Source organism: Thamnophis sirtalis, unplaced genomic scaffold, assembly GCF_051295495.1.
Source record: "Thamnophis sirtalis isolate CommonGarterSnake01/CBP01778 unplaced genomic scaffold, rThaSir2_p1.2 scaffold_14, whole genome shotgun sequence".
NCBI lineage: Eukaryota > Metazoa > Chordata > Lepidosauria > Squamata > Natricidae > Thamnophis > Thamnophis sirtalis.
In genome coordinates this window covers 3,009,291-3,036,451 of record NW_028261394.1, presented here as the reverse complement: position 1 = coordinate 3,036,451, position 27,161 = coordinate 3,009,291, and the positions used below count along the sequence as shown (strand labels likewise).

At 45.5% G+C, this 27,161-nt stretch overlaps 2 protein-coding genes across 2 annotated transcripts in view; both read left to right on the top strand.

Annotated features, from left to right (window-relative positions):
- MAD1L1 (mitotic arrest deficient 1 like 1) overlaps positions 1-27,161 on the top strand; it is a 428,801-nt gene that overhangs the window by 62,615 nt on the left and 339,025 nt on the right. The window lies entirely within an intron of this gene.
- The window catches only part of LOC148042656 (uncharacterized), a 54,868-nt gene that overhangs the window by 2,075 nt on the left and 25,632 nt on the right, over positions 1-27,161 (top strand). Inside the window, exons 2-4 of the mRNA XM_087729214.1 lie at positions 14,198-14,267; positions 15,558-15,806; positions 16,075-16,208. Coding sequence (XP_087585340.1) covers positions 14,198-14,267; positions 15,558-15,806; positions 16,075-16,208 — 453 coding nt within the window. The remainder of the gene's footprint in view (positions 1-14,197; positions 14,268-15,557; positions 15,807-16,074; positions 16,209-27,161) is intronic.

The window sequence follows — 27,161 nt, the reverse complement described above, 5'->3', positions numbered from 1 at the left end:
TAAGCGAGGCAGCCGTGTGATTTCAAGTGAACACTGGTTCATCATAAATAATACAGAAATAGGAAACAGCCAAGTAGTTTGCAAATCCCACTTTATGAGGGAGCCTACTGGGGACTCCTTCAATAAGAGCTTTTGGCCTCTGCTTTTATTCTCTTCCCCGAGGGAGCCGGGAAGAGTCTTCTGAACATCCCGTCCAGCTTCTTGAGGAGTTGTTTTAAATTCTCCAAAACGGCTTCTTTTTTTTTGTAGAAATAGCGCCCCCCCTCCAAGAGAGAGTAAAGAAAGAGAAAGAGGAGAGAGAACGGAGAGAAAGAGAGAGAAAGAAAAGGAGAGAAAGAAACAGAAAGAGAGAGGAAAGGAGAGAAAGAGAAAGAAAAGGAGAGAAAGAAACAGAAAGAGAGAGGAAAGGAGAGAAAGAGAAAAAGGAGAGAAAGAAACAGAAAGAGAGAGGAAAGGAGAGAAAGAGAAAGAAAAAGAGAGAGAAGTGAAAGTGAGGGAAAGGAGAGAGAGGGAAAGGAGAAAAATGAGAGAAAGATGGAGAGAGAGGACAAGGGAAAGAGGAACGAGAAAAAGAAGGACAGAAAGTTAGAGAAAGAAAAGGAGAGAAAGAGAGAAGATGAGAAAGTGTCAGAGGGAGCAAAGAAGAGAGAAACATGAGAAAGAGAAGAGATGAGAGAGAAAAGAGGGAGGGAGAGGACGAGAGAAAAAGGAATGAGAGAAAAAGAGAAGAAAGTGTGACAGAGAAGAGAGAAAGGAGAGAGAGAGAAAGGGAAGGAGAGAAAGGGAGGAAAACCGGTTATGCACACGAAGAAAAGGAACGCAACAGCCAGCAATAAAAATGCATAGCATCTGTGCATCCAGATTCTTTGCATTTCATTAGTAATAATTGGCACCCATGTTGCGTTTTGTGGGAGTTCAGTTTTACGTCGAGAGGCGTCTCTCCTTCCAAAGCCTCTGAGCTAAATCGGAAGATTGCAAGCCACCAAGAGGCTCCTTGGGGCCAGATGGGCAGCAAACAAATTTAATAAATAAAGAAAAAATGAAAAAGAAGCTGCAACAATAATATAAAATTGAATTTACTAACCCCCCTTCCCTTTCTTACATATACCCAGATGCTACAAATACACTTTGCATTTGTATAAATACACCTAAGATCTAATCCAGGAAGCCCTTGACTTACGACAGGTTGTTAGCGACTGTTAAAAGTTAGGACCTACCTGGAAAAGGGGACTTACGATTGGATCCTGTTGGACCGTGGTGATCACATGACCATTCTTTGGCCGCTGGCCACACCTCCACCTTTCTGACGGTTTGCGGTATTCATCTGAGTGTTTTTGGGCCAATCACCAGGAGACTGTTAAGTTCTAGTCCCGCCTTGGGTAGGAAACCAGCTGGTTGACTTTGGCCAATCGCCACGAGGCCGTGAGTTCTCGTCCCGCCTTAGGCATGAAAGCCAACTGGGTGACTTCGGGCCACTCCCTCTTTCTCAGTCTAACCTACCTGGCAGGGTTGTTGTGTGGAAAATAGGAGGAGGGAGGTGTCTTGGATCCGATCGCTGCCTTGACTTACTTGCGGAAATAATAAAGGCGGGACATACCTAAATGAATGAATAAATAAAAGTATGTTTTGTGGGACTCAGCGGCTAAGATGCTGAGACGGTCGGCAGTTCGGCGGTTCGAATCCCCAGCGCCGCGTAACGGAGTGAGCTCCCGTGACTCGTCCCAGCTTCTGCCAACCTAGCAGTTCGAAAGCACGTAAAAATTGCAAGTGGAAAAATAGGAACCACCTTTGGTGGGAAGATAACAGCGTTCTATGCACCTTCGGCGTTTAGTCATGCCGGCCACATGACCACGGAGACGTCTTCGGACAGCGCTGGCTCTTCGGCTTTGAAACGGAGATGAGCACCGCCCCCTAGAGTCAGGAATGACTAGCGCATTTCTGCGAGGGGAACCTTTACCTTTAAGTCTGGTTTAATACACCCTGCGGCCTCCATAACATACTGCTTTGCTCCAGCGTCTTCTGAAGGAGATAAATATCCTTTTGCAGACAGGCATCAGGAGTTTTTAACTCACGGGCTTTTTCATTCCCCCTCCCTCCCACTCCATTCCTTTTGCAAGATTTACGTAAGATGGACACCAGGAAGTCGGAAAGATAATACGATTAAAAACCCGGGGAGAGGAGCACCCCGTGCAGGAGTACCGCAGGAGAAGGAAGGGTCCAGCCGTCGCAAAGGCCAGCTCGGCTGCCATTTCAAACCAGACTTCTCTCTCAGGGGGCCCCTTTTGGCTGGCAAACTCGGTTTTTAAAAGAATCAGGCATATTTCATTGTTCGTTTGAATCACGGCCCCCAGTGGATCCCCCTGAACTTTTAAGAGCGGAGGAGGCCGGATACGACGGGCGGGATAGTGGTGGTAATAATTTCTAAAGGTATCTCTGGAATTAGCTATTGTGGGTTGGATTTCAGGTCACAGTGGGGTTTAAAAAAAAAAGAAAAGAGAAAACGACGTGATTTAACATGACTGAGGTTTTTTGCAGCTCTCGTCTTCCTTTGGTGGGAAGGGAACAGCGTTCGGTGCGCCTTCGGCATTGAATCATGCCGGCCACATGACCACGGAGACGTCTTCGGACAGCGCTGGCTCTTCAGCTTTGAAACAGGGATGAGCACCGCCCCCTAGAGTTTGGGAACGATTAGCACATATGTGCGAGGGGAATCTTTATCTTTACGTAGGCATATATTTACTAAATCTAAACACTGAAACATGCTGGAGAGCCAGTGGTGGAACATTTTCTCACGTCTGATTTGCCCCCCCCCCCAAAAAAAACCCCCAACCAACTATAAAGGGAATTGAGGGGAGCAGAAGGACTCGGAGGACTGTAGAATAATTTCCCGAAAGATCAAATGCGCCGTGCAGTAAGTTAGTCTATGCCAAAATACTGTAAATCTGATGAAGGGACTTGAGATAAAAACCTTAAAGTAATTAATGGCGTTATATGCTTGAATGTGCCACGGTCTATGCGCTTATCCAGAATTCTCCAAAGTGAAATACGTTAGAATTCAGAGAAGAGAGAAAAAAAAGGAAAGGAAATAGCAAGGCTTTTAAAAATTCATTATTTATCCCTTTAGGCGTTTTATTTTAAATTAAGAAGGAATTTGTTGGATAATCAAGTCAGCTCTCACGGCGTTTAAAGTGGTCCTCAATCCAATCCTGGGTATTGGCAGTCTTGCTGTATCTGTGTAGAGCAGAGGTCTCCAAACTCGGCAACTTTAAGACTTGTGGACTTCAACTCCCAGAATTCTCCACTGTCTGGAGAATTCTGGGAGTTGAAGTCCACAAGTCTTAAAGGTGCCAAGTTTGGGGATCCCTGGTGTAGAGTAAGGGATATGGAAGAACTTGGAAGAAGGAAGAAGGAGCAAGTTACTTCTAGATGGATGTAGACCAGTTCCAACCTCATGGTGAAGGTTGACGTCCAGCATATTTAGAGAAACATTCAATAATTAATTTCTTGGCTCCAGAGACCTCAGATCTCCTATCCAACACCTGTGAATCTGTGAAGGTAGAAAGAAGCAGCTGCAAATGTCAGCTCTGGAGGACAGCATGGTGATCTTCTCACTACCAGCATGGTGGACAGCATGGTGATCTTCTAGAGGGTTGGACTAGAAGACCTTCAAGGTCCTGTGCTTCGCGATGAAACTATGTGATCAAGCTCTGCAGGAGAAATTCGCTTCACAATCCGTTGGCTCAGGATTTGTCGGTGATTGAAACACATAAGGAAATATCGCTCCCGCTGCCTTGAATCTGGAAGCAGTTCCATAGGTGGAAGGCGTAGACATTTTGGTGAGGTACCGATGTTTACTACTGTAAGGAGCCCCAGACTGCTCCTGAGTGAAGGGGTGGAACGTCTGCCAATTTTGAACTGAGGTAACGGAAGGTGAGGCAACTGGCAGTTGGAACAGAGTTCTTTTCAGGCAGGGAGGGGTAGTAGAATGTCTTAACTCTTTAGTATCAGAGCGTGTTAATATAAGGCAACTGGCAGTTGGAACAGAGTTCTTTTCAGGTAGGGAGGGGTAGTAGAATGCCTTAACTCTTTAGCATCAGAGCGTGTTAATATAAGGCAACTGGCAGTTGGAACAGAGTTCTTTTCAGGTAGGGAGGGGGAGTAGAATGTCTTAACTCTTTAGCATCAGAGCGTGTTAATATAAGGCAACTGGCAGTTGGAACAGAGTTCTTTTCAGGTAGGGAGGGGTAGTAGAATGTCTTAACTCTTTAGCATCAGAGCGTGTTAATATAAGGCAACTGGCAGTTGGAACAGTGTTCTTTTCAGATGGGCAGGGCGAGTAGAACTCCTTAGCATCGGAGCATGTTAATTACTGTATAAGAAATACTAATCATCTGTTAGTCATTTCGAAAAATCCTTTCTTAGCGAGCACCCAGAAGCCAAGAGGAACATATGTGCCAAATTTCATGTTTGTAGGCTTTAAGGTTTTGGAGGTTTTGTGATGAATGAGTGGTACTTGCCTTTTATATATATATATAGATTCCAACTTCTAATGTTCTTTCCCTCCGGCTCATTTTCTCTACTTCAAATGACAAGACTTCCACCAGCATATATTTCCCAACTCTCCATTTATTTGCACAACGCTTAAGGACGTTTTCCCGACCTTTTTGGTTTGTCTCACGCGATTCTCCTTCCGAGGCCAACAATTCTTTTCGCCGTTCTTTCTTTCTTTCTTTCTTTTAATCTAAAAATCAAACAGAAATAAGGATTTCCTGATTTGCTCCCCGAGTCCACAGAAAATGCTATAAAAGACGCCGATGAACTGGAGTGCCTGGGTACTTAACGCCGAGCTTTCTCCCCAAGATGGTTGAGCAAAGGGAGAGCATAATTTAGTCCTTTGAATTTGTTACCTGTTCCTTTTTTCAGGTGACATCTTGCCAGGGGTGCTTCAATTGTTGTTGGGTTTTTTTTTGTGGTGGGGGGGGGGAGGTGTTTCTTCAATAGATCATTCATTTGAAATGCTTGTCCTCTTTCCATTAAGCCTTCATTATCTACATATTGCACAACTTGTCAAGATGCGACGGTCAAAAATGTACTAAATTAAAACCGGCCAGGGAGAGTGTCCCATTTGACATTTTCTGATTTTTTTTGTTCTGTTCTTGAGTTAATAGTAAACGCTTTCCGTTTGTTTGTCCTATTTTCTAAATGACTTTTTTTCCTGGGTTTTTGAAGTGGCGTTTAATCATTATTGGTTTCCTTGGCATTGGAGAGAGGAAGGAAGGAGCGGTGGAAAGAGGAAGGAAGGAGTGGTGGAGAAAGGAAGGAAGGAAGGAGCGGTGGAGAGAGAGAGGAAGGAAGGAAGGAGTGGTGGAGAAAGGAAGGAAGGAGCAGTGGAGAGAGGAAGGAAGAGAAGAAGGAGGAAGAGAAGAAGGAAGAGAAGAGAAGAGAAAGGAAAGAAGGAAGGAGCAGTGGAGAGAGGAAGGAAGGAGTGGTGGAGAAAGGAAAGAAGGAAGGAGCGGTGGCAAAAGGAAGGAAGGAGTGGTGGAAAAAGGAAAGAAGGAAGAAGCGGTGGAGAGAGAGAGGAAGGAAGGAGTGGTGGAGGAAGGAAGAGAAGAAGGAGGAAGAGAAGAAGGAAGAGAAGAGAAGAGAGAAGAAGGAAGGAAGGAGTGGTGGAGAAAGGAAGGAAGGAGTGGTGGAGAAAGGAAAGAAGGAAGGAGTGGTAGAGAGAGGAAGGAAAGGAAGGAGCGAGTGGTGGAGAAAGGAAGGAAGGAAAAGAAGGAGAGAGAAAAAAAGGAAGAAGAAGAGATATTCCCAATCTCTTCAGGACCCTGGACAGCTCACAACAGAAACAAGTACAATAAACCATTACAAAACATTTTAAAAAGAGGACAAGGGCAATTAAGGGAGGGGTCCGGGGGGCCGAGCCCAGTCTTCGTACCTCTTCTAAACCACAGCAGAGTTGGGGGCCATTCAGATATTGGGGTGGGGGGTGAGAGAACCTCATTCCGAAGAGCCCCTTCAAGGCTCGCTTCCAGGGTCCTGAGACCTAGAGACAGAGACACATCCTGAGCAAACGCAGCGTCAGCTGGCCCTTCTGTTCTGCAGGCAGTTTCGTGTCCCCGAGCACGTCCCTCTCAAGGCGTGATGCTGATTTGCTTTAGCCCCATAAAGATGTTATAAATTCGCTTTTTAATGGGATGTGACTGCTGGGTTACGTGGCTGCTCCCTCTACTAATTGTGCTGACTTTGGTAACGGAGAGATTCCCGAATTCAGGTTTTTTTTTCTTCTTTCCTAAACTGCAAATGGATTTGCTTCCTCTGTGGAAGGAGAGAAAGAAAGCGCTTGTGTGTGAGAGAAGAGGAGAGATGGGAGAGAGAGGAAAGGAGGGAGGGAGGAGAGAGAGGGAGAGCACGAGAAAGGGAGGGAGGAAGAGAGAGGGAGAGAGGGAAAGGAAAGGAGGGTGGAAGATGGGGATAGAGAGGTACGGAAGGAGGGGAGAGGAAGGGAGAGACAGGGAGGGAGGAAGAGAGGGAGAGGGAGAAAGGGAGGGAGAGGAAAGGAGGGAGGAAGAGAGAGAAGGAGAGAGGGAGGGAGAAAAGAAAGAGAGGGAGAAGAGGCGGGAGAGTGAGAAAAAGAGGGAGAGAGGAAGGGAGGAGGAAGAGGGAGGGAGGGAGGAGAGAGGAAGGGAGAGACATAGAGGGAGGGAGGAAGAGAGGGAGGGAGAGCGAGAAAGGGAGGGAGAGGAAAGGAGGGAGGAAGAGACAGAAGGAGAGAGGGAGAGAAGAAAGGGAGAGAGGGGGAGAGAGTGAGAAAAGGAGGGAGAGAGGAAGGGAGAGAAGGAGGGAGGAAGACAAGAGGAGAGAGAGGGAGAGAGCATGGGAACCGGAGGGAGGGAGAGCGCGGGAGGGAGGGAAAGAAAAGGAGGGAGGAAGACAGAGATAGGGAGGGAAGGAGAGAGAGAAAGGGAGGTATGTGGGTGGGAGGCAGAGAGAGTGAGAAGAAGGAGGAAGGGAAGGGAAAAAGAGAAAGAAATAATAACCGTCCACCTGTGGCCTTACTCCCAAGTCGACCTCTATTCTTTAGCTCTTCCCTTCTTCTGGCAACTCTGCGCATGCGCACACTGGGAACAGGCTCCAGCTGTTCCTCTGCCCCACTGATGTCTGACTCTGAAGGCAGCTGATAACTGGCCTATGGCCCTGGCCCCATCCCTGCCTCCAATGCAGAGCTTTCGTCCGAGCCTTCCCCAGACTCCAGGACTGGCCCAGGTTCTTCCCCAACCCTCCTCACTGTCCGGATCTGCCGTTAGCTTTGCTGGCCACTGGCGGGCCACAACAAAATCAAACATTTCCACTTGTCCATTCAACGCGAAGCCTTATTAAGTCGGGAAGCCGGAGAAATGCAAGCCGTCCATGCATTTTGCACGATAACAATTATCTCCTCGCTGGCGTCTTCACCACGTTGGTTGCTGCCTACTGATAAAAGCCAAACACACCGGGGGGGGGGGGGGGCAGGGGGGGAACCAACAATCCAGCCCGCAGCGTATTAGTTATTCCGTGCATACTCTTCCTTTCAATCGGCCTTTAACGAAGACGGAGGCCGCAGTCGAAGGGGGTGAATTAGGTTTGAAAATGAGGCAAAAAATAAAATAAAAATATATTGGAGGTGTTTCTTCCTGCTCTCTCCCCCTTTCTTCCCTCCATCCCCCCCCAAGCCCTCCCAGGAAAAGTTGGCACTGCATTAAGCAGAGTCAATGAAATTGCAGGAATTGGCGGATTGCTCGATCAGCATCCGGCAAGGTTGCTTTGCTAAATAAAAATAAAAAAAAATTATTGACCCAAAAGTGGAAGATTTTTTCCCCCCTACTTTTCGGTGTGGGAATTGGCGGCTTTGAGCGGGCTGACCAATAGCAACACAGGTAGTGCTTGACTTACAACAGTTTGTTTAGTGACTGTTGGAAGATATAACAGCACTGATTGGAAGATATAACAGCACTGAAGAACCGTGATGTCGGGGTTCCAACTAACACCACCCCCCCTTGGAAGAAAACTCCCAGACTTGTGTTTCCTCAAAGTTCCACTTTATTAGAAGAGTCGTGTTGGCACATCTGGGAAAACCCGAATCTTTAAGCTTCCTGGTTTTCCCCCATCCATTTGAAAGTTCAAGACCCTGCCCCAGCAGGTTCCACCACAAGACCGCGCTCGACTAAACCGCGTCACTGACGTCATCAACAGGGCGACAACAGCGCGGAGACAGAAGCACGCTGTAAACCCTAAACCTAAAATTAACCCCTAAACCTAAACCTAGCCCCCCTAAACCTAATCCTAAACCTAACCCTAAACCTAACCCTTAATCTAACCCTAAACCTAACCCTAACCCTAACCCTTAACCTAACCCTAACCCTAACCCTTAACCTAACCCTAAACCTAACCCTTACCTTAAGTTGAATCGGCTTGCTTTCAAAGTGCTATTTAAAGCGTCCTTCTTTCTCCGCGCTGGCTGTTGTCGCCCTGTTGATGACGTCAGCGACGCGGTTTAATCGGGCGCGGCTTAGTCAAGCGCGGTTTTGATGGGTCACGGCCCCAGCACCCACATGTCCATCCCATGGTCCAATCTTTCACTGCCACGGAAACAGATTCCTCCCCTCCGCATCCGTCCAGGTGCAGGGACAAAAGTGACCTTGATTCCCTGAGGAAGAATGTTGTTATGGCTACACGTCACCCAACTCCCTATAACCCTGCCTCCCATTTTCTCACAGTAGAAAGTGTGGCAGGCCTGGAACCCCAAAAGGTAAAATAAAAAATGGCTCCCAGGTCTGACAAGCGACTCACGACCGGTTTTCATCCCCGCGGCTGCATTATCAACATTCAGATGCCCGGCAACCGACTCGTAGTTACGACAGTTTGTAGCGTTCCGGAGTCTCCCTGCGAGTCGAACCGTATTTAAAGAAGGAAAGTGAGAAAGAAACTTCCTGTTTGAAACAGGAGCACTTAAGAGTCGTTTTTCAATCTGCTGTTTGAAAAAAAACAATTGTTTTATGACTTCTTTCCTTATATTTATTGCTGGTTTCTCCCCCGGATATTATTTTCCTATCACTTCAGCTGCAATTGATTTGTCTTGCCCTTTTCAGCAGCTTCGATTTTAGCCAGCAGAAGTTGGGTTTGGACGCTCACCTGCTTTTCGGGTTTCTAAAAGCCCCCCCCCCCCCCCGTTTGTTTCTTACGCATATTTTTTTTAAAAAAAATTTATTTTATCAATTCCATATATACATTCACAATTATATGATCTCATAACTGTTATTAATAATATGTATTTATAACAATTTTTTCCCTACAGTTGACAATATGCTTGAAGATTGCTTTCTTACCATCCCATAGATCCATCTTATCTTACAACGGTCCTACTTCTTCTTCCCTCCCCCCCTCTTTCCTTCCCTCGTTTCTTCTCTCCTACTCTCCTTCCTTCCCTCCTTCCTTCCCTCCCTCCTTCCCTCCTTCCTTCCCTCCCTCCTTCCTTCCTTCCCTCCTTTCTTCTCTCCTTCTCTCCTTCCTTTCCCCCTTCCTTTCCTCCTTCCTTCCCCCCTTCCTTCTCTCCTACATTCCCCCCTTCCTTTCCTCCTTTCTTCTCTCCTTCCTTCCCTCCTTCCTTCCCTCCTTTCTTCTCTCCTCTCCTTCCTTCCCTCCTTCCTTCCTTCCCTCCTTTATTCTCTCCTTCTCTCCTTCCTTTCCCCCTTCCTTTCCTCCTTCCTTCCCCCCTTCCTTCTCTCCTACATTCCCCCTTTCCTTCCCTCCTTTCTTCTCTCCTTCTCTCCTTCCTTCCCTCCTTCCTTCCCTCCTTGCTTCCCTCCCTCCTTTCTTACGCATATTATCGTCAAATTTTTGGGACGAGGCCGGAGGGCTACAAAATGCAATTCTGAACCTCCGTATTTCTTGCAGTTATTGTTACTGTCGACCTTCCGTAGATCTTTCCAGCCTGCCAAATATTCCTGACTGCCTGTCTTTCTTCGTCTTAACATTTTCCGTTCGGAAAAGTAGATGCCCGTTGAAGGTTTAATATAGGCAGTCCTCAACTTACGACAGTCCATTTAATGACTGTTGGAATTTAAGGGGCTTATGTCCGTTTTTCACACTTATGACCATGGACCATCCCTGTGGCCGCTTGATCAAAATTCAGATGCTCGGACACTGACTCATAGTTATGATGGTTGCAGGGTCTCGCGATCCCCCTTTTGCGACCGTCCGACAGTTAAAGTCATCGGGGAACCCGGATTCACTTAGCTGCATTACTAACTTAACCCCTGCAGGGATTCACTTAACAACCGGTGACAAAGTCGTAAAATGGGCCCAAACCCCGTGAATAATTGTCTTGCTTAGCGGTGGAAATTTTGGGCTCAATTCTGGTCGTACGTCGAGGACTACCTCCATAGGATGAATTGCCTTCATTGAGCCTTCAAAGCAGCCGTGTCGTTTTACTCTTTGGGTATCCCATTGTTCTGACCGAGGCTTCCCAAGAGCATGAAACAAACTCCTTATCCTGACAAAAACCCCTTTTATTCACTGACTGTGAATTCTGCTCCTTCGCATCCAGCAAAGTCGTTCGAGGGAGGATTTACGGTCACAGACCTCATCTGGCTTGGAGAGCTGCCAGGCTGATCTCTGCAAAACTTGGCAAGGAGCCTCGGAGAGTCCCGAACCAATGAAGCCAACTAATTGTCTCCTGCAAACTCCACTCCCCTTTCGCTCCTCTTTTGGCTGATACCTGCAAAACTTCGCTGCTCCGCTGGCGGGCTAAAACAAGTGAACAGGAGAGAGAGAGAGAGACGGTGTCATCTCCATCACTAAGTAAATCATCATAAGCCAGCCACTAATCAAGTTTTGTTTCCAGTCACAGTTTCACCCTTGAAACTGCCAACTCGTTGTAGAGACGGGCTTGAAATGATCGGCTATGTTTAAAAAAAAGGGGGGATTCAGGCCCTATTTGTCTCGTCTGCTTTGCAACATCCTGTCTGCACCGACGAGCATGCCAGCACCCGGGAGAACGGCGATTAATTATTTCTGACGTATGGCTTATCTGCCGAAAATGTGGCAGGATGTGTGTTGTTAATGAGCAATTTGAAATTAATTGTTTGCTGCTTTCTTCCGTGAAAGTTGCTAGGCGGGCAGGCGTCATAATCTGTTCCCTTTCTAAGGTGCCGAAGGCCGCCAAGAGAAAATAAAATAAAAAAGTCTAACAAAGTATTTAAACTCCGCGGGAGGTCTTGGGGACGTCCATGCCTCCTACCAGGAATACCGTAGCAGAGAGCGGAGCCTCCATTGAATAAATTACATAAATACAGTATTTTAAAACGCAAATTACCATCCGTGCACCGTCTCGCTCAGGAAGCATATTCCCCCGGACGAGGAACGGGGAGCGTTCGGAAGGAACCCGAGAAACGTCCGGGATGATATTGGCACGGATCCGTCGCAGAAGCGTTCACGGGGAGCTTTTTAACGAGCGGATGGCAAATAAGTTAGTCCAGCAAGTCAAAAACCTTCCTCCCATAGGAAGCTTGTGAAGGGAAATAAATACATGCACCCAATTTAAATCTGCATTCTACTCGCTTCCTCCACAGCGGAAAGTTTTAATGACAGGCGGGCCCATGTTGTTGTTTTTTTCTTTGCGGGAAGTCCTCGTCAGACAATTGAGCCCAACATTTCTGTTGTTGTTAAATGAGACAGTTGTTAAGTGAGTTTTGCCCCCCCCCCCCGTTTTATTAACTCTTTTCTTGCCACGGTTGGTAAGCGAATCACTGCAGTTGCTTAAAAAGTTAGTAACACGTGTGTGGTAAGTGAATCTGAATTCACTGTTGACTTTATCTGTCCGCCTGTCGCAAAAGGAAATCATGTGACCCCGGGACACTGCCACCGTCCTAAGTACATGCCAGTTGCCAAGCTTCTGGATTTTGATCACGTGACCATTGGGATGCCGCAACAGTCGTTAAGTGTGAGCCGAGGTGGCGCAGTGGTTAGGGTGCAGTACTGCAGGCCACATCAGCTGACTGCTATGTGCAGTTCAGCGGTTCAAATCTCACCGGCTCAAGGTTGACTCAGCCTTCCATCCTTCCGAGGTGGGTGAAATGAGGACCCAGACTGTGGGGGCAATATGCTGACTCTGTAAACCGCTTAGAGAGGGCTGAAAGCCCTATGAAGCGGTATATAAGTCTAACTGCTATTGCTAAGTGTGAGAAAAATGGTCATAAGTCAATTTTAAGTGGCTTTGTACATTTGAACAATCACTAAAAGAACTGCTGTTATGTCAGGACTACTGAATTTATCCGAAAATAAGACAGGGTCTTATTTTCTTTTGACCCCTGAAATAAGCACTCGACCTTATTTTCGGGGAGGTCTTATTATTTTTGAGGTGAAGGAGGCAGCGAGCGTGGTCACTGCATGGCTGCTGCCGTGTTGCAATGTGTTGTACCCGTGGTTCGCCCATGAGGCCAATGTTGAGAAAAGACACAGACACGAACTTTCTCGGGATGAGGCGACAAAGGCAGGAGGAGCAATCAGCATGTGATTTAAGACAGCCTGTCAAACTACAATTGCTAATCTACTGCTCAGGGAAGGTCTGTCTATATATGGTCAAATCCTGGGCGGCGTTGGGTAAGGCACATCTAGAGCGAACTATCAGGATGTTACGTTATGAACTATCAGGATGTTTATGGAGTTTGTTTTTTCCTGTGTGGTTCAGCGTGGCTGCGCATGCCCTGTTATGCACTGGGCCATGGGTGACCGCCACACTTACACAAGGAGTTATATGACAACATCGCAATATTCTCGGGGAGGTCTTATTTTCAGGGGGGGGTTATTTTAGCACATGCACTCAAAAGCCCAATTGGGCTTATTATCCGGAGAGGTCTTATTTTCAGTGAAACAGGGTACTTGTGGTGTACTTATTTCGAAGTCAAGGGTTTCCTGCCCAAGATGGATGTTGAACTAGAACCATGATGGTAAACCTATGGCACTCATGCCACAGAGCCATATCTGCTGAATCGTGAGCCGTCAACTCCAGCGCGAATTCATGTGCTGGCCAGCTGATTTTCTGGCCTTCCGGAGGGCTGCAGGAGGCCGTTTTCCGGGCCGACCGGAAAGTTTGTTTGTGCGGGTGAACTTTGCATTATAGGTCCTGGCACGTGTGCGCACTATCACCCCTGTGCCCTGGCACATTGGGTACCCAACAAGAAAAAGATTAGCCATCCCTGGACTAGAAGACCTCCAAGGCCTTTTCCGACTCATCCCTTACTCTGTTAAACAGGAAGTCACCGGTGGAGTCGTTTCTAACAAATCGGCTACCTTCCTATTAAGACAGGAACTGGCTTCAGGGGCTGCTCTCCAATCAATTTCCATTTTGGATTCGTGTCCAGGCTAATCTGCCATTCAGTCTCCCTCTCATTAACATATCCGCCTTAATTGGCATTTCAGCCTAGCATTGTCTCCCCCCCCAAAGGAACAAGGTGTAATTATGTTAAAGAGAGCAGTTTCGGTGGTTTTGCGTTTCAATTCATGTGATTCATTGCCATCAGAATGGGCACAGATGTTTCATTGCGCGCGATACGGGAAGAAGGGGAGGGTGGGGGGGAGAAATAACCTAATTTTTTTTTTTTTAGTTGGAAAAAACTTTTTTATATAAGTAAAGTCCTTTAAGCGCGACGCAGGCTATATTTTTCTCCCTTTGTTTTCTCGCTGGCTCTGCCTCGCTCCCCCTTTTCAAAACGCAGCTTCTGTTTAATTGGATTTTTTGTGGGTTCCCCCCCCCCCCAAAACAACAGCTGTGTTTAAAATCTAAAGATCTTTGTTGAAGCACACAGCGGCCCAGGAAACGGGCTCCAACAAAGCATCTTTCTGTAAACACTTGATTACCAGGAAATATGGTTTTCGCAGGGATCCGACACTTTGTGCGTTGGGGGGAAATCATCCTGCCATTTAAAATTCCGCTTAAAATCGGATACCCAAACATGTGTCTCCTTTTTCATTTCGTTTCTTTTTCTTCAGATGTCCCAGAACAAAACCGATGCATATTTGGATAACTCTGCTGGTTGAAGTTTAATGCAAATGAGAAGCAAATAGGTTCCAAAAAAATATATATATATGTAATGATCCTTAGTAGGATTCTTTAAAAGGCTGCATTTTCTAAGTAGTTGGGTGGTGAAAAATTCCCAAACAGCTTCATGTTGAGATCCGGGATGAAACCTCAAAAGTCAGCAAAGCTAGAAATAAGAATAATATTAAGCTTGGTACGGTATTTTTTTAAAAATCTTCCAAAAGAGAAATAAGATAGAAATCATATCAAATTGTGACAAATTGTGAAGGCCAAATCCACATTGAGCATTATTCTTAGACTTAATCTTGACTTAACATCCACAATTGAGCCCAAAATAGAGGTTACTAAATGAGACATTTGTTCAGGGAGTTTTGCCCCGTTTTACAACTTTTCTGGCCACCGTTGTTAAGTGAATCACTGCGGTTGTTAAATGAGTAACAGGGATGTTGAGTGAATCTGGCTTCCCAGTTGATTTGTCAGAATTCTATTCTATTCTATTCTATTCTATTTATTAAATTTATAGGCTGCCCATTCCCGGAGGACTCCGGGCGGCTTACAGAATGTCATCAAAGGGGATTACGTCACACACACACACACACACACACACACACACACACACACACACACACACACGGGACATGACAACATCATAAGTACGAAAGAGTTTTGCCAAGCATCTAAATTTTGATCACACAATCAGGGTTCCTTTAGTGACGGTTCAGAATTACGACGACACTGGGGGGAAAAGTGACTTATGGCCATTTTTTTCACAGTTACGACCTTCATCGCATCCCCGTGGCAAGTAGTTCATACTTACGACCGTTGCTGGGTCCCCGGGATTCTGTGATCCCCTTTTGCAAGATTGATGGGGAAGCCAGATTCACTTAACAACTAGGGTGACTAATCTATTGGCAGCAGTGACTCACTTAACAACTGCAGGGAGAAAGGTGGTAAAATAAGCCAAAACTCACTTGACTGTCTCACTTAACAGCAGAAATTTTGGGGGGCCAATTGTGGTCATAAGCTGAGGACTACCTGTATATATTTCTTAAGGATTGTGGGTGTTTCTCTCAGCTGCGTTAGCAACATCGTAAGTCTGTTTATAACCAAATAAAACCGATGAATAAATAAAGATTAGGCTTATAACTTAGAATGGGCAGGGAGAACTTTTTAAGAAATTCCTTTGCGAGCAATTCCCGATGAAAAATGTTTCTTCATAAGCAGGGGGAGGCGGTTTTTTTTCAGACCTCTGCATCACTGATGGAGAAGAAATAGTGTTATATCTATTATTCTGTCATCATAAAAGCATGCAATATTTCATTTTCACTATCTTAATAGTTCTCATACTCTGCTTCCAGCATTCAAAAGAACCCCAAAGCACCTGGAACTCTGTCTGTCTGTCTATCATCTACCAGTATCTTGTCTTGTCTTGTCTTGTCTTGTCTCTGTCTGTCTGTCTGTCTGTCTGTCTATCATCTACCAGTATCTTATCTTATCTTGTCTTGTCTTGTCTTGTCTTGTCTGTCTATCTATCTATCTATCTATCTATCTATCTATCTATCTATCTATCTATCTATCTATCTATCTATCATCTATCTATCTATCTATCTATCTATCTATCTATCTATCTATCTATCTATCTATCTATCTATCTATCATCTTTTCTATATCTATCCACCCACCTACCCACCCACCCACCTATCCATATACCCATCAATCCATCTCTATTTTTCTGTATCATCTATCCCTATTTCTCTCTCATCTATATCTATTTCTATCCATCCACCCATCCACTTCTATTTTTCTCTCTCTGTCAACTATCTCTTATTTCTTTCTCTCTATCTATCAGATTGATAGAAATACCTAATTTATATCCATCCATCCATCTGTCTATCTCTATTTTTCTTTCTATAGCAACTATCTAGTTCTCTCTATCATCTCTATCCCTATCATTCATCTGTCTGTCTGTCTGTCTGTCTATCTATCTATCTATCTCTATCATCTATCTATCTATCTATCTATCTATCTATCTATCTATCTATCTATCTATCTATCTATCTATCTATCTATCTATCTATCTATCTATCATCTATCTATCTATCTATCTATCTATCTATCTATCTATCTATCTATCATCTATCTATCTATCTATCTATCTATCATCTATCTATATCTATCCACCCACCCACCCACCTATCCATCTACCCATCAATCCATCTCTATTTTTCTCTATCATCTATCCCTATTTCTCTCTCATTTATAACTATTTCTATCCATCCACCTCTATTTTTCTCTCTCTGTCAACTATCTCTATTTCTTTCTCTCTATCTATCAAATTGATAGAAATACATAATTTATATCCATCTATCTATCCTCTATCTATCTGTCTATCTCTATTTTTCTTTCTATATCAACTATTTCTATCATCTCTATGTCTGTCATTCGTCTGTCTGTCTGTCTGTCTGCCTGCCTGCCTGCCTGCCTGCCTGCCTGCCTGCCTGCCTGCCTGCCTGCCTACCTACCTACCTACCTACCTACCTACCTACCTACCTACCTACCTACCTACCTACCTACCTACCTACCTATTTAACCTATCTAAAGGAAAAGGGGAAAAAATCCAACACAGTGCACTCAATTCCTGGAAATACATGTTAAAAGTCATCAAAGGCAGAGTGTCACATACGGTACAAATAATCCGCGGGAAAAGCGATGCCCTTAATGAAGAGTTTTCACCATGCATATTGCTCGACCTGAAGAAATAATCAAGTGGCTACAGAACAAAACAGTCTCAAAATCGATGAGTCGGCAGACTATGGCAGTCACTTACTCAGGGCAAAGAATATTGACTAAGCTTTTCAAGAATAAAGTGACTTAAACCCAGCAGGGCTTCGGGCACTTAAAAAACCCGAGTAGTAAGGGAATAAGTGAAGGTGATCTCAAAGTTCCTTTTCTAAAGGTGCGGGTGGGAAGCATCAAGGCGTTTGCACTGCATTTCTTTTGTAACACAACACACTTAGCTAACACTTGATTCCCACAATCAACCAGTCATTATTTAAATCAACAACAGTGCATACAATTTTAGAATGCCATGCAGTCGGTGGAAGCCTTTATCTCTGATTTGACAGTAGCAGAATTGGAAGGGACCTTGTAGGTCAAGCCCTACATGGACTGGACTGCCCATTTGTTAGAAGTGGGGTCTCCTGCTTGGACAGGGGGCCAGATCCTGAAGAGGAAACTCAAAGACTTTGGCCACCTAATGAGAAGGAAGAAGGACTCCCTGGAGAAGAGCCTCATGCTGGGAAGGATGGAGGGCAAAAGAAGAAGGACTGCAAGGCCATCCAACCGGTCAGTCCTAGAGGAGATCCACCCTGGCTGCTCTTTAGAAGGCCAGATCCTGAAGAGGAAACTCAAAGACTTTGGCCACCTGATGAGAAGGAAGAAGGACTCCCTGGAGAAGAGCCTCATGCTGGGAAGGATGGAGGGCAAAAGAAGAAGGACTGCAAGACCATCCAACTGGTCAGTCCTAGAGGAGATCAACCCTGGCTGCTCTTTAGAAGGCCATATCCTGAAGAGGAAACTCAAGTACTTTGGCCACCTAATGAGAAGGAAGAAGGACTCCCTGGAGAAGAGCCTCATGCTGGGAAGGATGGAGGGCAAAAGAAGAAGGACTACAAGGCCATCCAACTGGTCAGTCCTAGAGGAGATCAACCCTGGCTGCTCTTTAGAAGGCTAGATTCTGAAGAGGAAACTCAAGTACTTTGGCCACCTAATGAGAAGGAAGAAGGACTCCCTGGAGAAGAGCCTCATGCTGGGAAGGATGGAGGGCAGAAGAAGAAGGACTGCAAGGCCATCCAACGAGTCAGTCCTAGAGGAGATCAACCCCGATTGCTCTTTAGACGGCCAGATCCTGAAGAGGAAACTCAAAGACTTTGGCCACCTGATGAGAAGGAAGAAGGACTCCCTGGAGAAGAGCCTCATGCTGGGAACGATGGAGAGCAAAAGAAGAAGGGGACGGCAGAGAATGAAGCGCAGGGTCTGATGGGCGAGAGAACTGACAGGCTGGAGGTCCCAATTCAATACCAGGGAGAAGCCTCAGATACCCCAGGACAGACAGATGTAAAGAACCCATCCCGCGTTTTTGACTTTCAGAAGAGAAAAGGGGGGAAAAAATGCTCGCCCTTTCGATATAAAAACTACCGTCGGAAGACAAACAACTTCAATATTGCAAGCTGGGGAGCCGGTGGTTATTGCTGCAATTCCCCTCGTCCCTGTGACTGCTGTTCGGTGACCAAAATTAGTGTGTTTACTTGTTTCGCTTTGCCGGAAGTTCTGGCAGCCGGGCCATTAATAACCTATATCGAATATCAATTACTTGAGCGAAAAGATGCAACTCTCGCCGGAGCGGCTGCAAACGAAGTCCAGGCCTTTCAACGGAATCGTTTCCTAATTTAAAAGGAGCAGGGAAGGAAAGGAGGGGAGTGGGGGAAAAAAAGAGGATGATTCGAAGTCAGCCTAGTAGAGATCGGGGTAATTAGAAAATGATTCCTACAGCTCGTATCTGACAGGGAGCTGTAAATCTCTCACCTTTAGAGGGGAAGGGTTGGAAAAGAAGGGGATAAATTGGCAGCCCACCGCCCTCCCCTTTTTTTCCTCCTCCTCCTCCTCCTCCTCCTCCTCCTCCTCCTCCTCCTCCTCCTCCTCCTCCTCGGGGGAAGCAGTTAATTAGGTGATTTTTCTCTCCCTCTGACACGTGTAAATGAGAATCGGTTAATAACCCAGCTGTAACATCAATGATAAAAAATTTAAGCGAAGGAGTCCACTTGTCAAGGCGGTTCAGAGTGAAGGGATGTCTCTGGAGACCTTGGCTGTAATTGTTGTCTAAATAAAACACACACACACGCACACACACCCCTTTCCCACGGAAGGCCTTTGCCATAAATCAGGAACGCAGCAGCGGGAGACGACGTAGAATTAGCCACAGGGACTATCTTCCCACATTACTGCTCCTTAGCCTTTAAGACGGCTAATTTGAATTTGCATCGTTATTTCAAGGGAGTTTACTCAACAGCTCTCGGGCGAGACGGCTTCCGAGAGTGGCTGTTTCCACGGAGGAGGCAATGGAGAGAAAGAGGCAGCCTCCCTCCCACAAGGGTTTGGCCTTGGCGGGAGGGCGGGATTTGAACTCTAGACTCTGGAAGCTGAAACAGAGGAAGAGGCAGTATCTTTCTGCCTCCCATGTGAGGTGGGCTGGGTTGAAAGAAAGAGAGGCTGGCCCAAAAGTCACCCAGTTGGTTTTCGTATTTAAGGCAGGACTAGAACTCACCGTCTCCTGGTGATTGGACCAAAGTCGCCCATCTGGCTTTCATGCCTAAGTCTGGACTAGAACTCACCATCTCCTAGTGATTGGACCAAAGTCGCCCAGCGGGCTTTCATGCCTAAGGCAGGACTAGAACTCACCGTCTCCTAGTGATTGGACCAAAGTCTCCCATCTGGCTTTCATGCCTAAGTCTGGACTAGAACTCACCATCTCCTAGTGATTGGACCAAAGTCGCCCATCTGGCTTTCATGCCTAAGGCTGGACTAGAACTCACCGTCTCCTGGTGATTGGCCCAATGTCGCCCAGCAGGCTTTCATGCCTAAGGCAGGACTAGAACTCACCGTCTCCTGGTGAGTGGCCCAAAGTCACCCAGTTGCCTTTCATGGCCAAGGCGGGACTAGAATTCACCATCTCCTGGTGATTGGCCCAAAGTCACCCAGTCGGCTTTCATGGCTAAGGTGGGACTAGAACTCACCGTCTCCCTCACTTTCTACCCTGGTGCCTTGACCACTAGACCAAGGGTCAGCAACCTACAGCTCTGGAGCCGCATGTGGCTCTTTCATCCCTCTGCTGCGGCTCCCTGTCCCCGATCGGCTCCACCATTGATAGGGCTTTCGGTTAGGACAGGTAGAGGAAAAAGGACGCCATGCTAGGAGGAGACTCTATGGTGATGGTGGTGGGAAACCGGACTTCCGGTTGGCTCCAGAACTGAACGGGGGGGGGGGGGGGCTTCCGGTTAGGACCTTTGTGGCTCTTTGAGTGTTTAAGGTTGCCGACCCCTGCAATACACCAAACTGTCCCTTTCCCGTTAATCTGTCGGGGACTTGTTGAATTCACCAAACGTTCAAACGCACTTAACGGCCTTCTCCTGTATTTTGAAACTTTCCCGGAGCGTCTTCCGTTAAAATGAATTCTTTTAGAGCTCACACTGTTTACATGTAAAAGGAGGAAAAAAATAAATTGTTATTGCCATTAAGCCCAAAACTCAAAGAAATCCCCGGAGGAGCACTGAAAAAAAAATGCAATGAAAATTCGGCACTGTTTACTGGTTGGAACCCCCTGGGTGGCTGGTAGGTTTCCAGTAATGATATGCAAATGGTGAATTTCATTTCTGTTCTCCTCGGCTGAGTCTCCGTTTATCAATCTATTTGCTTATATTGTTACCCATAAAGAAGATCCGTTATATCTCCCTTGTAAGGGCAGGGGGCGATTTCACTCTGCCTTTTATCCTGATGTTATTTCAGTTTTATTAAAAGCCTTCAGTTTTATTTCAAAAAAAGGGCCCATCGCTTGCTTTCGGATTAACTTCGTGCCCACGAGCCAAACTTTGACGCGGGTTAAATGAAACAAACTTTGCATGGGGAAAACAGGAGGGGGCGGGAGAAACCATGTACTTGACTTATGACCGTGATTAAACCCAAAATTTACGCTGCTAAGCGAGACATTTGTTAGAGGAGTTTTGCCCCATTTTTTTTACACCCTTTTTTTGCCCCAGAGAGTGAATCGCTGTTAAGTTAGAAACTTGGTTGTTAAGCGAATCGGGCTTCCCCATTGACTGCTCGCCAGAAAGTCGCAAAAGGGGCACTGCAACCGTCGTCGATGTGAGTCATTTGGCAAGCGGTTGAATTTTGATGCAGCGGCTGTCGTAAGTGTGAAAAGCGGTCGTAGGTCAAAGTCTATAGAGATCTTCCCTCCTCCAGGTCACAGTTGTCCCAAAGAGCCTTTTTCTTTTTCAGAACATTTTTATTTTTTTTATTCTCTTACATATCATTTTAAGTATACAGTCACATAATTCTTCTTCTTCTTTACATTTATCATTCTTATACATTTGTTATTCCATTTTATGGGTTATAATATAGGTATGCAATTTGAGTTGCTTTATTTACTGTCCCTTCCTACTGTTGCAACGCCACCTTAAATTCCTTTTATTTCCCCCTCCCTCCTCTACTTTCCTCCTTCCTCCTCTCCTTTCCCTTCCTTCTTCCCTTCCTTTTCTCCTACTCCTGCTCTTCTCCTTCCTACCATCCTCCGCTTCTTGCCTCTTTCTTCTTTCCCCAAAGGGGCTTTTTTCAGGAGGCAACTGGATTTCCTTGTTTTTTCTTTTAAAGACGTTTCGTTCCTCATCCAAGAAGCTTCTTCAGCTCTGACTTGGGATGGTGGGGAATGGAAGGATTTAGCAATAGCAATAGCAGTTAGACTTATATACCGCTTCATAGGGCTTTCAGCCCTCTCTAAGCGGTTTACAGAGTCAGCATATCGCCCCCAACAACAATCCGGGTCCTCATTTATATTCCTTGCAGACAGAGCTGGTCCTTTGCATCCTTTTAGAAGGTCGTTGAGGCCACTTGGAGGTTTCTCTGTGTCCTCAGCATCACCTGAGTGGTGCAAATGTTTCCTGTAGTCTGCAATTTTTCCCTCTGGAAATCCATCCCTCCTCCCACACCATTCCAAGGGTCTTCATCCCAAATTGTACAGCTAAAACTCTGTAGAGATTCTCAGTCCTCCAGGTCACGGTTGTCCCAAAGGGGCTTTTTCAAGACTTTCTTTTGTTTTATTCTTCGAAGGCCTTTCCCCTTCCTCGTTTTATCGAAGCCTCGTTGCTATGAACTGGCCCAACGGGCAGCATGCAAAGGTTTCTGCGCTTGCGTTCCATTGTTGTGGCTTCTTCTTTGCTCCACAGTCGTGTTAAAATTTTTGCAAGCCGTCCCACGAAGCTGCTCGGGGGGCTTAAGATAAATCGGGCGGATAAACATGCAGCAGGTGAAGCAAATAATGGGAATTCTGGTCCATCCAGAATAATTGCTGTGGGGTGTGTGTGTGTGTGTGTGTGTGGATCAGACAGATGCAAAATAATCATTCTTGTCTTGCAAACAAATAGCTGCTACATCCGCTCCCTGCTGCTCTCGCCAATTTCTGCCTTCTCTCCTCGCTAACAAATCGCCCCATTCTCGCAGAAATTCCGGTGTGAGAACGAGAGCCTCACTCCTTAATTCGTAACTTTGGACCATCAGTAACTTCTTTCGAAGTTTACCTTCATTAAACTGCATTTCGACGCCTTCTTCCAGCCGGCTGCCAGCATCTCACGGGGTCTTCCCATTTGTCTATCCTAAGTTGATGCTGGGTTGGCAAATATATATATATTTTTTAAAGCATCCGTGCCCGCCTGGCTGTCCCTGGCGCAGCCTGGCATTTCACATTATGTCAGGAAGGAGGAAGATTGAAAGACATCCCAGTCCTACTCTCTCTCCTTCTCTTTTTTTCTCCCTCCCTCCCTCCTCTCCTTCTCTTACTCTCCCTTCTACCCACCTTTCCTTATCTCTTTCTTCTTCCCTTACCTCTCCTCCACACTTCCTCTTCCTTCCCTACTATCTCTCCTTCTCTTTCTCTCCCTTCCATCCTCCTCTCCTTTCCCTTCTTTCTTCCCTCTTTTCACTACTTCCTTCCTCCTCTCCTTCCTTCTTCCCTCCCTTTCTTTTTCCATTATTATAGGTGTCTCTTTCAAAGAGTAGGAGAGAGGTAAGGGAAGAAAGAAGGGGAAGGAGAGAAGGTAGGAAGGAAGTAGAGAAGGAAGGGAGAGAGGAAAGAAAAGAAAAAGAGAAAATAAGGTGATGTCCCAACAGATGCTTGGGATGGTAAATAATACAACCCAAACTGTACTCTATAATCTCTTAAAGGGAATAACGATAGTATAAGATTGGCAAAGAAAAAGAATAACCATGTGAATGTTTACCTGGAATTGTAAGTATATATAGCACATTATAGATAAACAATATTTGGTTATAAATAGCTAATTATAGAAAGGAAAAACACTAACTGCAAAGAAACTGATACGGAATTGCCATATGATACATGATGGAACATTGTTCCTATGTTTTCTTAAGTCATGTGTTTGTTCTTGTTGATGTGTTCTTGTTGATGTCTTTATGTTTGTAAAATAAAAACTTTAAAGAAAAAAGAAAGATATCCCAGTACTCTTCTCCCTATGCAGAAGACTAAAAATATTGAAAAGCGAGCAGGTTAAGGAGGTGGATTGTAACTCAAACCCCTTGGGGTTTTGGCTGAGCCACTTAATTGGAGTGCTAGCTTTCCCCTTCTTATTTTGTTTTGATATCCAAAGAGGAATGTGAGCATGGAGTTCTTGGGTTCCCAGAATGAGTTCCTTCGCCTTTAAATACGTTTTAAAGCACCCATACCTGGATTTAGAATAGCAGAGTTGGAAGGGACCTTGGAGGGACAGCCAGGACTTAAAGGCTGTCCGGAAGGCCTGAAGGGTGGCGAGGATCCGAATCTCCACGGGGAGCTCGTTCCAAAGGGGGGGACAAACAGAAACAGATTAAAAAAACAACAACCCCTCAACCTTTTCACAAGAACAAAAGAGCAAGGAAAAGAGAACGCAGTTCAGCTCCGTGCAAACTAAGTAGAACTTGGCTTTTTTGGGGGGGGGGCGGGAGGGGGACGAAGATAAATTGCCCTGCGCACTATCAAAAGTCACGCAGGAGTCAAAGAGAAGAGAGAGAGAAAGAGAGAGAGAGGGAGGGAGGGAGGGAGGGAGAGAGAGAGAGAGAGAGAGAGAGAGAGCAATTCTTTTCAAGTTATTATTCCCAGGTTCAAAAAGACTGCGTGCGCACTTAGATAATGAAGGATTTCATCATCCTGTAGGAATATTTGTTTGAAAATGCAAGAGCTAAGCCCCTCTACCCACCCTCCCCCTTGCCTAGAAAGTAGCTTTCCACTCAAAAGTTTCCCGGTCTCCTTGTTCGGATCCCATTAGTGTTTTAAAAACTGTTGAAAATAACAGCAAATTAAAGGAGGCAAAAATCAATGCCTCTGTTTGCACATTGCAGCGGTGGGGGGGGGGGGCGGCTCATGAAAGTGACTACAGATGACTCAAGCTACTGTATTGAGCCCGCTCCCTCCTTCCGCACGCCGCCTGTCCCCCTCCCTCTTTTCTCCCTTCCCTGCTGGTCCAAACATTTCTCTGAAGTCCTTCATTGGCTGTATAGAATAGAATAAACAGAGTTGGAAAGGACCTTGGAGGTCTTCTAGTCCAACCCCCTGGCTAGGCAGGAAACCCTTCGCCACTTCAGACAAATGCCTATCCAACATCTTCTTAAAGACTTCCAGTGTTGGGGCATTCACACCTTCTGGAGGCAACTTCTGTTCCACTGATTCATTGTTCAAACTCTCAGGAAATTTCTCCTTAGTTCTAGGTTGCTTCTCTCCTTGATTAATTTCCACCCATTGCTTCTTGTTCTATGCTCAGGTGCCTTGGAGAATGACTTGACTCCCTCTGCTTTGAATATCCCCTGAAATATTGGGAGACTGCTATCATGTCTCCCCTGGTCCTTCTTTTTATCAAACTAGACGTCCCCAGTTCCTGCAACCGTTCTTCGTATGTTTTAGCCTCCAGTCCCCTAATCCTCTTTCTTGCTCTTCTCTGCCCTCTTTCCAGAGTCTCCACATCTTTTCTACATCGTGGCGACCAAAACTGAATGCAAATATTCCAAGTGTGGCCTTTCCAAGGCCTTATAAAGTGGTAGTAACACTTCACGTGTTCTTGATTCTATCCCTCTGTGTACAATGAGGAACAGCCTTGGTTCCTTTTTTTTGGGCAATTTTACTCCTTTAATACCAGGACAGGTGTGCTAACGAACTTGTTTTAATAGCACTTTCCCCTTCGCCTTCTGTTGGAATCGATTGGTGAGACCTCTTAATGCAAGGTAGCTGCATCCGGAGTGAACTTTCTTCCCAAAATACAATATTCCGTCTGTTTTCAGTATTGGCTCTGGATGATGGGTGGGTGGGTGTGGGATATCTACTCTCGCAGGGGGGTGGGGGGAGGGATTTGTGGCGGGTCTCTGGTTGCCTTTTCACTTAAAAGCTTGTGTTGTCCCCGAGCGTTTATCTTTAAAAGCCCTCTGCTAATGCTTTATTTAAAAGTTCTCATGCGAAGAAAGAGGGAAGGAAGGAGAGAAGGAGAGAAGGAAGGAGGGAAGGAAGCAGGGAAGGAGGAGGGAAGGAGAAGGAGGGAGGGAAGGAAGGAGAGAAGAAAGGAGGGAAGGAAGGAGAGAAGGAGAGAAGAAAGGAGGGAAGGAAGGGGGGAATGTAGGAGAGAAGGGGGGAAGGAAGGAGGAAAGGAAGGGGGAAAGGAAGGAGAGGAGAGAAGAAAGGAGGGAAGGAAGGAAGGAAGGAGAGAAGAAAGGAGGGAAGGAAGGAGGGAAGGAAGGAGAGAAGGAGAGAAGAAAGGAGGGAAGGAAGGGGGGAATGTAGGAGAGAAGGAAGGGGGGAAGGAAGGAGGAAAGGAAGGGTGAAAGGAAGGAGGGAAGGAGAGAAGAAAGGAAGGAAGGAAGGAGGGAGGGAAGGAAGGAGGGAAGGGGGAAGGAGGGAGGGAAGGAAGGAGGGAAGGAAGGAGAGTAGGAGAAAAGAAACGAGGGAAGGAAAGAGGGAAGGAAGAAGAAGTAGGACCGTTGTAAGATAAGATGGAGTTATGGGATGGTAAGAAAGCAATTTCAAGTATATTGTCAACTGTAGGGGAAAAATTGTTATAAATACATATTATTAATAACAGTTATGAGATCATATAATTGTGAATGTATATATGAAATTGATAAAATTTTCAAAAAAAAATAAAAATAAAAGTTCTCATGTGGTCTCTCAGATCTTTCTCCATTAAGGGATGGATTTCTGGCTCAACGTGAGAAGCTGAAGGGATGCCAAGCCAATAGAAATGTCACATAGAATCGGTTGTTTGGGGATCATAAGGGATCCCCCAGTTCGTGGTATCTTCACCGCAGCAAAGTAATACATTTTTCCCCATATTCATCCCTTGTTTTACTTCCTACAGGAGTATGTTGTGCCCAGGTTAAAAAGCCATCTGGACTCCCTTCTCCTCGTCTCTTTTTTTACTTCCAAGAGCAGGAAGGTCCAACTTGATTTCTTTCTTTAAAAAAATAATAATTAGATAAACATTAAAAACATTGGACATAAAAAGTACGTTAAAAATGGACGTTAAAAGTAACAAACTTAGCAGAGATGGTTAAAATATCAGCATACCTCAAGGACCACTCAAATGAGAGTTATAAACTGGAGTGGAGAAGATGGACTGATTATATTCAAAATAAATATGGGACTAAGAAATTTCAGATAGCTTATGAATGAACGAACAAGGAATGTTAAAATTTATCTAAAGTTAGCTTTACAAAAGGGGAGTTAAAGTATAAGCGAAGGTACGATGCTAAAGTTAGTTTATTTTAGTCTATGATTGTTAAATGTTTATACCCTTTATTTGCTCTGGGAGGTTGGGAGGGGAGGGGGGGAAGGGATGTGGGATTGGGTGAGAGGAAGGGAAGCGGAAAGGTAAACAATTGTAAAATTTATTAAAACTTTTTAATTAAAAAAACAAACATTGGACATAATGCGACATTTCTGGCATAAAAGTTTCCATATAGTGATTAGATCTTACAACGATTACATTTTCTATCCATTACATAGGTAGGTGTAGTCAGTCAGATGACCCGTCAGTTGGTCCTTTCTTTTATATATTTACTAATCATACAAATACATATCTGATTCCTACCCATCACACATTCTTAACACCGTCTTTACCAATTCTTCACTGGTCTTGTGTTTTTCTGTCCCGTCCTTTTCCCAAGGCCGGGAAAACTCGATTTCATAGCACGGCGTCCTTTTTCCTCTACCTGTCCTAACCGAAAACCCTATCAATTGTGGAGCCGATCGGTGAAAGGGAGCCGCAGCAGTGGAATGAAAGAG